Genomic DNA, 17,735 nt, shown 5'->3' on the forward strand with positions numbered 1-17,735 from the left:
TTGCAACTGTATCACATTGTTGGTTCATATTCAATTTGTAATCCACTAAAACCCACTATTCCGCAGTGCTACCACCTGGCCAGTTATTCCCCATTTTGTAGTTATGCATTTCAGTTTTCTTTCCTAAGTGAAGTACTTTGCTCTTGTCTTTATTGAATTTCATCTTGTTGATTTCAGACCAGTTCTCCAATTTGACAAGGTAGTTTTGAATGCTCATTCTGTCCTCCAAAGTGCTTACACCCCCTCCCAGCTTGGTGTCATCTGCAAATTTTATAAGCATCGTCTCCACGCTATTCTCTGTCATTAATGAAAATACTGAATAGTACTGGACCCAGGACTGACCCCTGCGACACTCCACTAGATACGCCCTCCCAGTTTGACACAAATCATTGTAACTATGCTCTGAGGATGGTTTTTCAAGAAGTTGTGCACCCACCTTCTAGAAATTCAATCTAGACTACATTTCCCTGGTTTGCTTATGGGAACGTCATGTGGAGCATGATGCCTCTGGCATCACATCCCCCAGCACCCTCTGCCCCCAATACCTAACCTCATGTACCCATGCTCCCATGGCACTTCACACATACACCCATTAGCTAATTCTCCTGGCACTTCACCCCACAGCAACAAAGGACCACCCCCTGCCACCTCCAGATTTTTTCTTATACAGTTCTGCTCTGCTATTCCAGCCATCAAGTGCCCCGTGCTGGATTCCCTGAGCAGAGGCCAATTAAACTGCTCTCACTGGCATGGAGACTTCATGTATAACTCCACCTGCGCCTTCTCCTGTGAGACGGGGTTTGTGCGGATTGGATTGGAGACACTGGAGTGTACGGCCTTGGGACAATGGACAGGGAGTCCCCCACTCTGTGAAGGTACAGTACAGGCTACATACTGCAGGACTGGCTTGGGAAGCTGCTTCTGCTCACATGGTAGGAAGCACTACGGCCTTCGAATGTCTGAACTTACAGAACTGAAAAACAAATCAAGGAAATGTTAAACCCAGTTTTTAGAGCCTCTCTGAACACTGACAGGAAACTATGTAGCTGCTGTGATAATGTAATCTAAGGCCAGGATTTCCAGTGCTGTGGGCTGTTCAGACCTCGTGGAGCAATCAGTACAGACTAATGGAGGTCTTCAACATACCTCTACCAACCCATCTCTAGCAAGTACAGTAGCAACGTTAATATCTCATCAGCCATAGTAGCTACTGAGACAAGACCCTACAAGAATAGGAAACAGTGTCTTGCCTACTAGGTCGGGAACTGAGACTGCACACCATTTTAGCCTAAAGGCCAAAAGCAAATTTGCTTTAGTGTCTCAATGAGTCAAAAAGGGGGATATTTGTCGTGGCTAACTGCCATTTGGGATAATAAATTCATTAGGAGTTAATTAGTTTGGTGGAGACGCCTTTTGTTTGCTGATTTTAACATGTAACCTCAGTAAATAAACCTGAGTCATGTTATTGTAACCCAAGGATGTGAAATGGGATTACATGTTATATTGGATTCTTCTGGAATTATTTCCTTACTGTCCTAATCATTTAAACTGATCAATTTATTCCTGGGTATAATGTCCATTAATATTCCAACTGTCAAGTGCCCAGTGCTGGCTGTGAGTGGGTGGGGGGGAAGGAGCTGCTGTGAGGGCTGAGAGCTGGGTGCAGAGGGCCCCACCAAGAGCAAGAGGGGGTCCTTACACTGACTGTCCTTACTTTGCTTGTATTCTGACTGTCTGCAGCTGTCAAGTGCCCAGTACTGGCCACCCCGAGCAGGGGCCAATTAAACTGCACTCATTGGCATGGAGACTTCACATATAACTCCACCTGTGCCTTTTCCTGTGAGACGGGGTTTGTGCGGAATGGATCTGAGATGCTGGAGTGCACGGCCCTGGGACAATGGACAGGGCATCCCCCGCACTGTGAAGGTAGAGGAACAGCGTTAACTGTGGGGTGTGTGGAATGTACATTGCTGAGCTGGTGTGATCCCAGGTGACTTTCCATAGGAGCCCATTTCTTTGCCAGGTCTAGGGAATACAGCTATTGTATGTGGAGGTTTGGGAGCCAGGACTGGACTTTTTGATCTGGGGCAGCTGTGCAATATAAAGCTTCATTGAGAGAAAGTTGTGTAAAAGAGAGACAATGGGCCTGATTTGCTACTGTCCTTCTCCTTGAGCAGCCTTTTACACCAGTGCCAAGTGAATGCCCCCCCACCCCTAGCACTACTGTCCCCTGGCTCCTCTTCCTGTCACCTACCCCCAGACACAACCAACCACTCGCCTCCTGGCACCCCACTAACCTGGCAATTCAATAACCATCAGTCCCTGTCCCTGGTACCCACCCTCCAGACAGCTCACCCCTCAGGCACCACACCTCTGGCATCTAGCCATTGAACTCATGATGGCATCTCATCCACCGAAGGTCTTATACTCCAGCTCCTCCTTCCACATAGCATTTCACCACCCAGTTCCCTTGGCACACCACACCAAGGGTCTGAAATCCCCAGCATTGCCCCACCCAGCACATGATGCCTCTGACAGCACATCGCCCAAAACCCAACACTCACCCTCATACATGGACACGCCCATGGCCCTTTCATCCCCTCATTGGCTGATTCCGTTGGCACTTCACCCTCCAGCACCAATGGACCTATCCCCTTATGCAGTTCTGCTTTGCAATTCCAGCTGTCAAGTGCCCAGTGCTGGATTCCCCAGACAGGGGCCAATTAAACTGCACTCATCGGCATGGAGACTTCACATATACCTCCACCTGTGCCTTTTCCTGTGAGACGGGGTTTGTGCGGAATGGATCTGAGACGCTGGAGTGCACGGCCCTGGGACAATGGACAGGGCGTCCCCCGCGCTGTGAAGGTAGAGGAACAGCGTTAACTGTGGGGGGGTGTGGAATGTACATTGCTGAGCTGGTGTGATCCCAGGTGACTTTCCATAGGAGCCCATTTCTTTGCCAGGTCTAGGGAATACAGCTATTGTATACTGTGGTTTGGGAGCCGGGACTGGACCTTTTGATCTGGGGCAGCTGTGCAATATAAAGCTTCATTGAGAGAAAGTTGTGTAAAAGAGAGACAATGGGCCTGATTTGCTATTGTCCTGCTCCTTTGGCAGCCTTTTACACCAGTGCCAAGTGAATGCCCCCCAACCCCTAGCACTACTGTCCCCTGGCTCCTCTTCCTGTCACCTACCCCCAGACACAATCAGCCACCTGCCTCCTGGCACCCCACTAACCTGGCAATTCAATAACCATCAGTCCCTGTCCCTGGTTCCCCGCCTCCAGACATCTCACCCCTCTGGCACCTAGGCATTGAACTCGTGATTGTATCTAATCCCTCAGAGGTGCTAACATGCCAGCTCCTCATTCCACATAGCATTTCACCCCCAGCACCCAGTTCCCTTGGCACGCTGCGCCAATTGTCTGAAATCCCCAGCACTGCACCACCCAGTACATGATGCCTCTGGCACCACATCACCCAGAACTCCATACTCCCAGCACTCACCCTCATCCACTGACACACCCATGGCACTTTCACGCCCTCACTGGCTGATTCTCTTGGCACTTCACCCTCCAGCACCAATGGACCTAACCCCTTATACAGTTCTGGTTTGCTATTCCATAGAGCAGGTCCTCAAGGAATCAATTCTGAAGCACTTAGAGGCGAGGAAAGTGATCAGGAACAGTCAGCATGGATTCACCAAGGGCAAGTCTTGCCTGACTAATCTAATTGCCTTCTATGACAAGATAACTGGCTCTGTGGATGAGGGGAAAGCAGTCGACGTGTTATTCCTTGACTTTAGGAAAGCTTTTGATATGGTCTCCCACGGTATTCTTGTCAGCAAGTTAAAGAAGTATGGGATGGATGAGTGGACTATAAGGTGGATAGAAAGCTGGCTAGATCGTTGCGTTCAGTGGGTAGTGATCAATGGCTCCAAGTCTAGTTGGCAGCCGGTATCAAGCGGAGTGTCCCAAGGGTCGGTCCTGGGGCCAGTTTTATTCAATATCTTCATTAATGATCTGGAGGATGGCGTGAATTGTACCCTCAGCAAGTTTGCAGATGACACTAAATTGGGAGGAGTGGTATATAGCTCAGTGGTTTGAGCATTGGCCTGCTAAACCCAGGGTTCTAAGATCAATCCTTGAGGGGGTCATTTAGAGATCTGGGGCAAAAATTGGGGATTGGTCCTGCTTTGAACAGGGGGTTGGACTAGATGACCTCCTGAGGTCCCTTCCAACCCTGATAGTGTATGAAATGATATGCTGGAGGGTAGGGATAGGATACAGAGGGATCTAGACAAATTAGAGGATTGGGCCAAAAGAAATCTGATGAGGTTCAACAAGAACAAGTGCAGAGTCCTGCACTTAGGATGGAAGAATCCCATGCACCGCTACATACTAGGGACCAAATGGCTAGGCAGCAGTTCTGCAGAAAAGGACCGAGGGGTTACAGTGGACGAGAAGCTGGATATGAGTCAACAGCGTGCCCTTATTGCCAAGAAGGCTAACAGCATTTTGGGCTGTATAAGTAGGGGCATTGCCAGCAGATCGAGGGACGTGATCATTCCCCTCTATTCGACATTGGTGAGGCCTCATCTGGAGTACTGTGTCTAGTTTTGGGTACCACACGACAAGAAGGATGTGGAAAAATTGGAAAGCGTCCAGCAGAGGGCAACAAAAATTATTAGGGGACTGAAGCACATGACTTATGAGGAGAGGCTGAGGGAACTGGGATTGTTTAGTCTGCAGAAGAGAGGAATGAGGGGGGATTTGATAGCTGCTTTCAACTACCTGAAAGGGGGTTCCAAAGAGGATGACTCTAGACTGTTCTCAGTGGTAGCAGATGACAGAACAAGGAGTAATGGTCTCAAGTTGCAGTGGGGGAGGTTTAAGTTGGATATTAGGAAAAACTTTTTCACTAGGAGAGTGGTGAAGCACTGGAATGCATTACCTAGGGAGGTGGTGGAATCTCCTTCCTTTGAAGTTTTTAAGGTCAGGCTTGACAAAGACCTGGCTGGAATGATTTAGTTGGGGTTGGTCCTGCTTTTAGCAGGGGGTTGGACTAGATGACCTCCTGAGGTTCCTTCCAACCCTGATATTCTATGATTCTATGATTCCAGCCGTCAAGTGCCCAGTGCTGGATTCTCCGGGCAGGGGCCAATTAAACTGCACTCATTGGCATGGAGACTTCACGTATAACTCCACCTGTGCCTTCTCCTGTGAGATGTGGTTTGTGCGGAATGGATCGGAGATGCTGGAATGCACAGCCCTGGGACAATGGTCAGATCGTCCCCCGCGCTGTGGAGGTAAGGTACAGGCTATATGCTTCAGGACGGTCTTGGGAAGCTGCGTCTGCTCACCTGGTAGGACGCTCTGGGGCAAATTATACTGAGTTGACCTTAGAAAGTCTGAACTTACAGAACTGGAAAGCAAATTAAGGAAATCTTAAACCCAGGATTTGGAGCCTGTCAGGGTTCCCTCCCCACTCTGAACTCTAGAGTACATATGTGGGGACCCGCATGAAAGACCTCCAAAGCTTATTTCTACCAACTTAGCCTAAAACTTCCCCATGGCACAAATTCTTTGCCCTTGGAGGGTACGCTGCCACCAGCAAGTGATTTAACAAAGAATCAGGGAAAGGACCACTTGGAGTTCCTATTCCCCCAAAATATCTCCCCCTGGCCCTCACAACCCCTTTCCTGGGGAGGCTTGAGAATAATATCCTAACCAATTGGTTACAAAGTGATCACAGACCCAAACCCCTGGGTCTTAGGACAATAGAGAATTCAGTCAGGTTCTTAAAAGAAGGATTTTATTTTAAAAAAGGTAAAAATCACCTCTGTAAAATCAGGATGGAAAATAACTTTACAGGGTAACAAAAGATTCAAAAACACAGCAGAACTTCTCTAGGCTTGGTTTCAAAGTTACAAAGAATAGGAATAAACCTCCCTCCAGCAAAGGAAAAATTCACAAGCAGAACAACAGATAATCTAACATGCCTTGCCTGGCTTTTACTTACAATTTTTGTAATATGAGAGACTTTTAGGATGGTTTATAGGAGAAGGAGTTTGCTGACCTGATGCTTCTCTGCTTCCCAAGAGAACACACACAACAAAGCCTCCCCCAAGATTTGAAAGTATCTTTTTTCCCCATTGGTCCTTTGGGTCAGGTGCCAACCAGGTTATTTGAGCTTCTTAACCCCTTACAGGTAAGGAGGAATTCTAGGCTATCTTTAGCTGTATGGTTAGGACAGAGCCTCTTTGAACACTAACAGGAAACTCTGTAACTGCTGTGATTATGTAAGCTAAGGCCAGGATTTCCAGTGCTGTGGGCTGCTGCAGATCTCGTGGAGCAATCAGTACTATTCTGCTTTGCTATTTCAGCTGTCATGTGCCCAGGTTTGGCCGCCCCTGGCAGAGGCCGATTAAACTGCACTCACTGGCATGGAGACTTTGCATATAACTCTACCTGCGCCTTCTCTTGTGAAACTGGGTTTGTGCAGAATGGATCGGAGACAGTGGAGTGCACAGCCCTGGGACAATGGACAGGGAGTCCCCCACTCTGTGAAGGTAGAGGCCCAGTGATAACTGTGTGGTGTGTGTGGAATATACATTGCTGAGCTGGTGTGATCCCAGGTGACTTTCCATAGGAGCCCATTTCTTTGCCAGGTCTAGGGAAGAGAGCTATTGTGTACAATAGTTTGGGAGCCAGGGGACTGGACCTTTTGATCTGGGGCAGCTGTGCCATGTAAAGCTTCATTGGGAGAAAGTTGTAATAGGGAGACAATGGTTCTGGGTCACCATTGCCCCGCGCCTTGTTCAGCCATTTAAAGCAGTGCAAAGTTAGAAGATGGATGTTACACTCCCTAGCAAACACCTCTCCTAATTTATCCCCGTAGCACCTTACTTTTTAGCACACGCATGGCACCTTCCTCCTGACACTACACAACTCATCAGCCCATATTCCTGGCATCCCACCTACCAGCACCATCTCTCCTATAGACCGCACTACTCCAGCTCAACTGCCGTGGAGTGGGGCAAAAGGGGCAGTTTGCCCCAGGCCCTCCATTTGAAAGGGCCCCCAAACCAAATGGTCTTGCAACCTGGTGGATGGGGTAGCAGTGCCACTCAACTCTGGTGCTGCAACCCTGTGTGGTCACAATACCGAGAGCAGGAAGCCTGGCCCAGCTCTGGGAGAAAAGCCACCGCTGGGTGTGAGCTTGCTTGATCTTCACTGCTGTCAGCCTCCCTCCATCCCCACCCCATTGGCCTCCAGTCAGTCAGTGTTTTTCACCCTTGGATTTTTTGGAAGGGGTGGTCTCAGTTGCAGATTTTTCCCTTGGCCCCCAAAAACCTCTCTGTGACCCTGCCCTCTGGCACCATAACACTTAACCAGTCCACGCACAGTATCACTCATTCCCATGTCACCCACTCCCCACAAGCCCCCAGCAACCCAGCCCTGCAGCAACACCCCAGTAACCATTCCCTGGTTCCCACCCTCCAGCACCCCCCATCCCACTGTGCCACTTCACCTGGCACACCATCACCCTCTCATTTCACCACTCAGTACTTTACTCCTGACTCCACTTCTCCTGGAATTCCATATCTGAAGCACCCCCACAACCCTCCCTGCACCCACACACCCTTGACACTTCCCTACCCATCAGCCCATTCCCCTGGCACTTCACCCACCAGCACCTACCCCTCACACATCTAGGCTTCTGCCTTAAGACTTGTGTTTTGTTATTCCAGCTGTCAAGTGCCCAGCGCTGACACCCCGGGCAGGGGCCAATTAAACTGTTCTAACTGGCATGGAAATTTTGCATATAATTCTACCTGTACCTTCTCCTGCGAGACAGGGTTTGTGCAAATTGCACGGCCCTGGGAGAATGGACAAGGCGCCCCCCACACTGTGAAGGTAGAGGCACAACATTAACTTTGGTTGTTTAGTGAGGATGTGGTGGAGCTGGTGTGATATGAGATGTCCTTTCCATAGAAGCCCAGATCTCTGCCTATTCTGGGGAGGAGAGCTATTGTGTAGGATGGTTTGGGAGCCAGGGGAGAGGATCCTTTGATATGGGGCAGCCATGAAATTAAAACCTTTTCAAAGAGAAAGTTGTGTAATAGGGAGACAAAGGCCTGGATCATCATAGCTCTGCCCCTTGTTCAGCCTTTTACACCAGTGCCAAGTGAATGCCCTACAATCCCTGGCACTACTGTCCCCTGGCTCTTCTTTCCATCACCTTCCCCCAGACACAATCAGCCACCTGCCTCCTGGCACCCCACTAACCTGGCAATTCAATAACCATCTGTCCCTGTTCCTGATACCCCCCCCTCCAGACAGCTTGCCCCTCTGGCACCTAGCCATGGAACTCATGATGGCATCTCATCCCCCAGAGGTGCTAACACATCAGCACTTCATTCCACATAGCATTTCACCCCCAGCACCCAGTTCCCTCGTCATGCCGCGCCAATGGTCTGAAATCCCCAGCATTGCATCACCCAGTACATGATGCTTCTGGCATCACATCACCCAGAATTCCATACCTACAGCACTCACCCTCATACACTGACACACCCATGGCACTTTCACCCCCTCATTGGCTGATTCCCTTGGCACTTCACTCTCCAGCACCAATGGACCTATCCCCTCATGCAGTTCTGCTTTGCTATTCCAGCCATCAAGTGCCCAGTGCTGGATTCCCCAGACAGGGGCCAATTAAACTGCACTCATTGGCATGGAGACTTCACGTATAACTCCACCTGTGCCTTTTCCTGTGAGACGGGGTTTGTGCGGAATGGATCGGAGATTCTGGAATGCACAGCCCTGGGACAATGGACAGGGCGTCCCCCGCGCTGTGAAGGTACGGTACAAGCTATATGTTTCAGGACTGTCTTGGGAAGCTGCTTCTGCTCACCTGGTAGGAAGCTCTGGGGCGAATTACTCTGAGTTGACCTCAGAAAGTCTGAACTTACAGAACTGAAAAGCAAATCAAGGAAATCTTAAACCCAGGATTTAGAGCCTCTGTGAACACTAACAGGAAACTCTGTAGCCGCTGTGATTATGTAAGCCAGGATTTCCAGTGCTGTGGGTTGCTGCAGAGCTCCTGGAGCAATCAGAACCGTTCAGCTTTGCTATTTCAGCTGTCCCGTGCCCAGGTTTGGCCACCCCTGGCAGAGGCCAATTAAACTGAACTCAGCCTTTGTCTCCAGGCCTGGACTAAATGAGGCCCATTAGCTCTTTCCCATCTCCCAGGCATGCATGCATTTATGTATTCACTCATTGTCTGGTATTATGTACAGCTTGGTGTTTTACCCAATATTGGGGGTCCTTGGCAGAGGTCTCTTTGCTGTCAGTTTTCCTTCTCATTTTTAAGTGAATAGCTGTGAATTCCATGTTTTTCCTGCTATTGGGTGTCAACTTCACATGTCTATTACCTGACTAAAAGTCCTATTTCTGGTTGAAACACAGATTGAAAGCTTTCAGAGAGGGAGCAAGTTCTTTCTTTTTTCCCTTCAAACTGAAAATAAAATCAAGCTTATTATTTTTAAGGCACTAGAACTATCCAAAATCCTGGCCCATTTTGGTGTCAGATGCTGCTCAGAACCTGCACCATGGTGTTCCTGAGCAATCTTATAGATGCATAGATTCCAAGGCTAGAGGGGACCACTGCAATCATCTAGTCTGACCTCCTGTATAGCACAGGCCAGAGAACTGCCCCAAATAATTCCTACAGCAGATCTTTTAGAAAAATATCCAGTCTTGATTTAAAAATTGTCAATGTTGGACAATCCACCACAACCCTTGGTAAATTGTTCCAGTGGTTAATTACTCTCATTATTAAAAATGTATGCCTTATTTCCCATCAGAATTTGTCTAGCTTCAACTTTCAGCCATTGGATTGTATTAGACCTTTCTCTGCTAGATTGAAGATCACACTATCAAACAGCTGTTGCTGTCATCGGGGGCAGAGGGGTCATGCAGGGCCTCCTGCCTAATGGCTACTTTTCAGATATGGCGGCAGTCCCGCCTAAGGGCTAAAGTTCAAGTATGGTGGGAGTCCTGCCCAATAGCAATAGTTCAAATGTGGCAGTAGTCCAACCAAGTGGCAACAGTCAATGGCAATGGCGCAGATGTGGCAGAAGTCCCGCCTACTGGTCACTGCTCGAGTTGGAGTAGGGGAACCCAGGCCCACTGTACTCCACTGGGTTCCAACCCAGGACCTTGAGAGACTGGTTCAGCTGCTCACCTTTCTCCCTTTGGTGTCAGCCTCCAGTCAGCTTCCCTGGCCACTTCCTACTCCCGTCTACATCCCATCCAGTTGCCGCCCGTCTCTGGTAGACTTCTCCTTCTGGGCTTCCAGCCCTCATCATGGCCACTGGGTGCTATGGCTCCCCTGCTCAATGCTGGGTCAGCTCCGGTCCTGCCTGGGAGCTCCCAGGGCACAGCCCCAGACTGAGCTGCCTGGCTGGCTTTTAAACCATGCCTTCAGGCTGAACATGCTCGGCAACGGCATGGGGCAAGGCTTCCTTAGCCCTTAACTCTTACTTAACCCCCTCCTGGCCAGTGAGGGGTTTATACCTCCCATCAGAGTTGCCCATATGGGTACTTATAGACTGTGATCAAACCACTTCTTAACCTTCTCCCTGTTAAGATAAATAGATTGAGCTCTTTGAATCTGTCACTATAAGGCAGGTTTTCTAATCCTTTAATCATTCTCATGGCTCTTCTCTGAACCTTCTCCAATTTATCAACATCCTTCTTGAATTATGGACTCTAGAACTTGACACAGGATTCCAGCAATGGTCACACTAGTGCCAAAACCCGAGGTAAAATAACCTCTCTGCTCCTCCTCAGGATTCCCCTTTTTGTGCATCCAAGGATCACACTAGCTCTTCTGGCCACAGTGTTACACTGGGTGCTCGTATTCAGCTGATTATCCCCATGACCCCCCAATCCTTGTCAGAGTCACTGCTTCCCAGGATAGAATCCCCCATCCTGTAAGTATGATTTGTTTCTGGATGTATTAGATTAGATTAAATCTCAGGAAAAACTTCCTAACCGTCAGAACAGTCGGACACTGGAATAGACTGCCTTGGGAAGTTGTGGAAGCTTCTTCACTGGAGGTTTTCAAAAGGAGGCCAGATAGCCATCCATCTTGGATGGTTTAGCCACAACAAATCCTGCATCTTGGCAGGGGGTTAGACTAGATGACCCTTGTGGTCCCTTCTAACCCTGTGATTCTATGGTTCTCTGATTTTCCATTTAGCTGTTTTCAATTGCACATTGTTTTCTTGCACCCAACTGACCAACAGATCCAGATCGCTCTGTGTCAATGACCTGTCCTCATCATTATTTACCACTCCCCCCATTGTTGTGTCATCTGAAAAATTTATCAGTGATGATTTTATGTTGGGCCAAAAACGAATCCCTGAAGGACCCCACTAGAAACACCCACTCAGTGAGGAATCCTATTTACAATTACATTTTGAGACCTATCAATTGGCCATCTTTTAATCTGTTTAATGTGTGCCATAATTTTATATTGTTCTAGTTTTTTAACCAAAATGTCGTGCGGTACCAAGACAAACATCTTACAGTGTATTACAGAGTATGTGTATTACAGTGTATATGTATTACATCAACACTATTGCCTTTGTCAACCAAACCTTTAATCTCATCAGACAAAGATATTGTTAGTTTGATCTATTTTCCATAAACCCATGTTAATTAGCATTAATTATATTACCTTCTTTTAATTCTTTATTAATCGAGCCCCGTATCAGCTGCTCCATTATGTTTCCTAGTCTCAGTGTCAGATTGACAGGTCTATAATTTTCCAGGTCATCTTGTAACACAGCTCTGAACAGGCCTCAGGCATGGCTGTTAATGTGTGCCTGCAAAGCAGCTGTCAGTGCCAAATGGAGCTATCATAGGAAAAATGGGGTTGGTATGAATTGTATTAAAAGGTTCCAAATTCTGTGTCGTAATCCACAGACTTCCATACCACAGGCTCTTCAGTCTCACCTATTGAACTAGAGGCTCAAGGCAAGGCTCCCCTTTCCCCATTATTATGATTTACGCTCTCTAGGCCCCATGACAGTTGCACTTGCTTTCTGTAATGAGGGGTAGCACAGCTGTCCGAGCTGCTCCCTGGAGAGGAAGCACACTGCTCGTGTAGCTGCAGGCTGGTGTTGAACACCAGCGATGTTCCACACAAAGAGTATGTTTGCATTGCAGTCAGAGGTGGGATTGCAACATGTGTAGACATACCTGAGCTGGGAATGTTTACACAGCAACTAGATACCTGCACCTGGCCTGTGTCATCAACTTGGGCTCGCAGAGCTCAGGCTACAGGGTTATTTGATTGCTGTGTAGACTTCCAGGCTTGGGCTGGAGCCTGATCTAGGTATGCTCCAGTCACGCTTCTGATTGCGGTGCAGACAGACCTTAAGAGGTGCTTAGCCAATGTCTCTAGTTACAGTTTCCTAGCAGGAGGTATACACTGCATGCTCCCAGTTACATTGTGAGAGCTATCAGTGACCCACTTCCTCTGAGCTCTTTATCCATCCATCCCTGCTGCATTCCATGCTCCACTGGGGTATACTGAGGTCAGGGTGTCTTCCCAGGTTGGCAATGGCTGCATTGTGTACTGTAATATTTAAGGCTGAACTTTGCAAGATGGGTCTGAACTAGGGCTCTCAAGCGATTAAAAAAATTAATCACTATTAATCATGATTAAAAAATTCATTGCAATTAATAGCTTGATTAATCGCGCTGTTAAATAATAATAGAATATTATTTAAATATTTTTGGATGTTTTGCACATTTTCAAATATATTGATTTCAATTTCAACACAGAATACAAAGTGCACAGTACTCACTTTATATTTATTTTTTATTATAAATAGTTGCACTGTAAAAATAAAAGAAATAGTATTTTTCAGTTCACTTAATACAAGTACTGTAGTGCAATCTCTTAATCATGAAAGTTGAACTTACAAATGTAGAATTATGCACAAAAAATAATTGCATTCAAAAATAAAAGAATGTCAAACTTTAGAGCCTAAACTCCACTCAGTCCTACTTCTCGTTCAGCCAATTGCTCAGACAAACAAGTTTGTGTACATGTGCAGGAGATAATGCTGCCCGTTTCTTGTTTACAATGTCATCTGAAAGTGAGAACAGGCATTTGCATGACACTGTTGTAGCCGGTGTTCCAAAATATTTACATGCCAGATGCGCTAAGGATTCATATGTCCCTTCATGCATCCATGCTGATAATGGGTTCTGCTTGATAACGATCTGAAGCAGTGCAGACCGACGCACGTTCATTTTCATCATCTGAGTCAGGTGCCACCAGGAGAAGGTTGGTTTTCTTTTTTGGCGGTTCAGGTTCTATAGTTTCTGAATCAGCGTGTTGCTCTTTTAAGACTTCTGAAAGCATGCTCCACACATCATCCCTCTCAGATTTTGGAAGGCACTTCATATTCTAAAACCTTGGGTCGAATGCTGTACCTATCTTTAGAAATCTCACATTGGTACCTTCTTTGCGTTTTTTTAAATCTGCTGTGAAAGTGTTCTTAAAACAAACAACATGTGCTGGGACACCATCCAAGATGGCTATAACATGAAATATATGGCAGAATGCGGGTAAAACACAGAGCAGGAGGCATACAACTCTCCCCCAAGGAGTTCAGTCACAAATTTAATTAATGCATCATTTTTTAATGAGTGTCATCAGCATGGAAGCATGTCCTCTGGAACGGTGGCTGAAGCATGAAGGGGCATACGAATGTTCAGCATATCTGGAATGTAAATACCTTGCAAAGCCTGCTACAAAAGTGCCATGGGAACGCCTGTTCTCACCTTCAGGTGACATTGTAAATAAGAAGCGGGCAGCTTTATCTCCCTTAAATGTAAACAAACATCTGATGAAGTGGGATGTAGCCCATGAAAGCTTATGCTCAAATAAATTTGTTAGTTTCTAAGGTGCCACAAGTACTCCTGCTCTTTTTGTCTGAGTGATTGGCTGAACAAGAAATAGGACTGAGTGGACTTGTAGGCTCTAAAGTTTTACATTGTTTTGTTTTTGAATGCAGTTATATAACAAACAAAAATCTACACTTATAAGTTACACTTTCACGACAAAGAGATTGCATTATGGTACTTGTATGAGGTGAATTGAAAATTATTATTTCTTTTGTTTATCATTTTTACTGTGCAAATATTTGTAATAAAAATCATAATATAAAGTGAGCACTGTACACTCTATATTCTGTGTTGTAATTGAAATCAATATATTTGAAAATGTAGAAAAACACCCAAAATATTTAATAAATTTCAATTGGTATTCTGTTGTTTAACAGAGCGATTAAGATTGCGATTAATCACAATTAATTTTTTTTAGTTAATCACTTGAGTTAACTACAATTAATCAACAGCCCTAGTCTGAACATTTCATCATTTGTTTTCTTTATTCCAGTCATGAGATGCCCCAAGCTGAGGGGCCTAGAGCCAATTCTTATGAATTGCTCCCACCCTCTGGGATCCTTCAGCTATGGGTCAGTGTGTCGCTTCCACTGCACTCAGGGCTACTTCCTCAATGGGACGAGCAGGGTGCAGTGCCAGCCTGATGCGCACTGGTCAGACAAGATGCCTACCTGCCAAGGTACGTTGTTTTGCCATGTTCTAGCTTCCACGTGGAGCAGTGCTTTTCCCTTGCAAGCTCTTTGCCAGAGAGAGACAAGAGGGTGAACGTGGAGATGCTCAGGTGGGGACTGAGCATTCCCAATGTGGGGAAGGAGATGTAGGGGCTGCCAAATGAGGCTGGGCTCGGTGACAGGAAGAGCAGGGCCCTTTGAGGTATATACTAATAATTACATCCCTTTGCAAAGCTTCATACTTGGGTGAAACCAGCAAGCACTAGAGAGTGGAACACAGGGGTGGCCAGTGGGCAGCAGACATTATGCCCATGTAGCTCAGCCCAGTATCCTGTCTCTGGCAGGAGCCAGCACCAGATGCTGCTGGGGAAGGTGCAAGAAGCCCCACAGCAGGCAGATGTGGGATGATATGCTCCACTAGTTAGCGATTGACTCAAGCAAGAGGGTGTCTGTCCCTCCAAGACTCTGTATTTAGTGTTTTCTGTTACAACTCCAGATCCTCTTGTAATCTGTATAAACAGCAAATGCCTTGCTGGGCCTTGAGAAGCTCCTGCCCTGGTATCTGTGAGAGTACCACCAGCACATTGGTGCACTATGTGATCATGTATCGGATTTGAATTTGCCACCTTTCGTTTTCACTGAATGTCCCATTATGCTATGAGACTGGGAGAACACTCTCCAGTACCTTCTCCAGGTCACTTTTATCAGGTCCTCATTTATCCATCCCCTCTCTATGGCAACAATCCCAGTCTCTCTCCTTGTCTCTCTAGCCACCCTGCTCTGATCCTGCGATGTCACTTTTGAGGGGGGTGAGCAGCACTTCACATAGTATCCCATGCAAGGGCATCCCATTCCTTTCTATAATGCTGCTCTATATTTTCCATATTATGCTCCATCCAGTTTCATTTGCACCCTAACAATTTGTTTGGTTTGTTGACCGCCACTGCACATAAAGCAGAACAGCACTCTCCATTGAATTGTCCCTAGTGATGCCCAAGTCTATTTCCTTAGGTCACACAGCTTATTTATAACTCAGTATGATGGATGGGGTAGATGGATGGATGGATGGATTTATTCCCTCCAGCCAAGGGTGCCAGAACCGGCTATATCCACCCACTTTTTACATGGACGTAGTTGTGGGGGCAGGGGGCCACATTGTACCCCCAAACTGCAAGCCCAGGCAGGCACAGAGTGGCGGAGGTAGGGGCTGCGTTTCACAGTGAGCAGCTGATGATCAGTTCCCCAACTGCAAAGCTCAGCCCCTGCCCACAGCACCAGCCTCTTCCCAGTGGGGGACTGAGGTGGGCCTTAGCTCCCCCTCACCACTAGTCCTGGCCACTCTCCATGGCCCCGCCCCCTGCTCCTCCTTTTCCCCCCAAGGCCCTGCTAGAAGCCTGAGCTGGGCCGTTGTAAGTAGGGTGACCAGATAGCAAGTGTGAAAAATCAGGACAGGGTTTGGGGGCTAATACGCGCTAATATAAGAAAAAGCCCCGAATATCAGGACTGTCCCTATAAAATCAGGACAACTGGTCACTTAGTGATAAGAGCCATCCAAGGAGCACGCCCACTGTGGAGAACCCTGGACCCTCCACCACAGGGGAGGCGGGGCCGTGGGGGAAGAGGAAGGCAGGGGTGAGGCCATGGAGGAAGCAAGGCCTTGCAGGCCCCCCACTTCTACCTAGGTTCCAGCACTCCTCCGTCCAGAATGTATTACTTTGCATTTATCAACTCTTAATTTCATCTGATTTAGGAGCAGGGGTCCCAGTAACTTTCAATGGGATTCAAGAGTCTAAAGCTCAGTTTTTTAAAGGTATTTACGTGTTGCTTCATTCAGCATTGCAAGGTCTAAGTGACTTAGACAGCTAAGTCCCGTTAAGTGCCTACGTCACTTTTGAAAAGGGACCTAGCTATCCAAGTCACTTAGGGCCAGATTTTTAAAAGTATCGAGGCACCTAAAGACACAGACAGGGTCCTAGTGGGAATGTCAGAGGCATACAACTCCCAGAGTTCAGCACCTCACCTTCTTAGGTGCTTTTGTCAATCCCACTAGGGCCTGTTTGTCTCACTAGGGACCTAAATACCTTTGAAAATCTGGCCCTAAGACGCTTAGGTTCTTTTGAAAATTTTACACCCAGTGATCTGAATCCTAACACATTGGCCTGGGAATTTATTTCAGAAGAGGAAGCTCCCTATTTCAAGCAAGTCCTGCTTTACATGGGTGGTGGAGCTGTGGCCCTTGTGGCCCTATTGCTGACAGGAATGCTCATAGCTCTGCTAATCAAGCGTCTCAGTGACAAAGGTAAGAAATACATGGCTTTTTTTGTGCCTTTGGTCATTACTGCTGTGGGCATTTGCCTGGAAACAGGTGATTTATCCCTTGAAGAAGTGCAGTTAAGATCAGAAAAATGATTCAAGATGGCCCCTTATTAGTCTATGTGGTTCATCCCTGCGTGCCTATTTATGGACAAAAGTACACCCTCTCCTCAGCCCTGCAGACCCAGCATAGCTGAGGTAGGAGCTGGATTCTATTCTGCCTCACATGGCTGAGGGCAGCAGCATCTTTGTCCCTGATGAGGCTTGGTGAGATGAAGGGGCTGAGCCAACCCCCACCGAAGTCAACAGAACCAGTGTGGCTGCTGCCACTATTTTCAGGGAGGTCCAAAGGTCTGAAATACAGAAGGCTGGCATGCTGGAACCCTTTCTGAGGGTAACCAATGCCATCCCTTTTCCTCAGGAGGTAAACAAAGCCCCAACAGAGAGATAGGAGCCCTGTCAGCTGCACCTTGCTCTGCTGGGCCCTCCTAATAATAATCTCACCTGTCCCAGAGGCCTTGTATCCATGCCCCTTGGCTCAGATCGCATCATTAAGGTGGTCCCAGTTCTCTTCCCTCTGCTCAGGCATGGAGTCTAGCCATGTGGGGTGTGACTTCCCTTGGTGTTATCTGGACTGGTGATCTGCTAGGTCACTCCAATCCTTACCCTGCTCTGCTGTGGGAACCCCACACCCTGGTTGTTCCCGCACAGCCTCTGGCACTTAAGCTGCTCCCAGCTATGTGAGTGAGTACTTT

The 17,735-nt window shown here is 47.4% G+C and overlaps 1 protein-coding gene across 3 annotated transcripts in view; it reads left to right on the forward strand.

The window, feature by feature from the left end:
- LOC140915817 (P-selectin) overlaps positions 1–17,735 on the forward strand; it is a 45,626-nt gene that overhangs the window by 19,112 nt on the left and 8,779 nt on the right. For 2 of the 3 annotated variants that reach the window (XM_073356205.2, XM_073356206.2), the window contains exons 7-15: positions 690–875; positions 1,741–1,926; positions 2,683–2,868; positions 5,125–5,310; positions 6,388–6,573; positions 8,682–8,867; positions 14,490–14,675; positions 16,418–16,477; positions 16,844–16,966. In XM_073356205.2, coding sequence (XP_073212306.2) covers positions 690–875; positions 1,741–1,926; positions 2,683–2,868; positions 5,125–5,310; positions 6,388–6,573; positions 8,682–8,867; positions 14,490–14,675; positions 16,418–16,477; positions 16,844–16,966 — 1,485 coding nt within the window. The remainder of the gene's footprint in view (positions 1–689; positions 876–1,740; positions 1,927–2,682; positions 2,869–5,124; positions 5,311–6,387; positions 6,574–8,681; positions 8,868–14,489; positions 14,676–16,417; positions 16,478–16,843; positions 16,967–17,735) is intronic. The other variant, XM_073356207.2, reaches the window with a different exon arrangement.

Source organism: Lepidochelys kempii, chromosome 8, assembly GCF_965140285.1.
Source record: "Lepidochelys kempii isolate rLepKem1 chromosome 8, rLepKem1.hap1, whole genome shotgun sequence".
Lineage (NCBI taxonomy): Eukaryota > Metazoa > Chordata > Testudines > Cheloniidae > Lepidochelys > Lepidochelys kempii.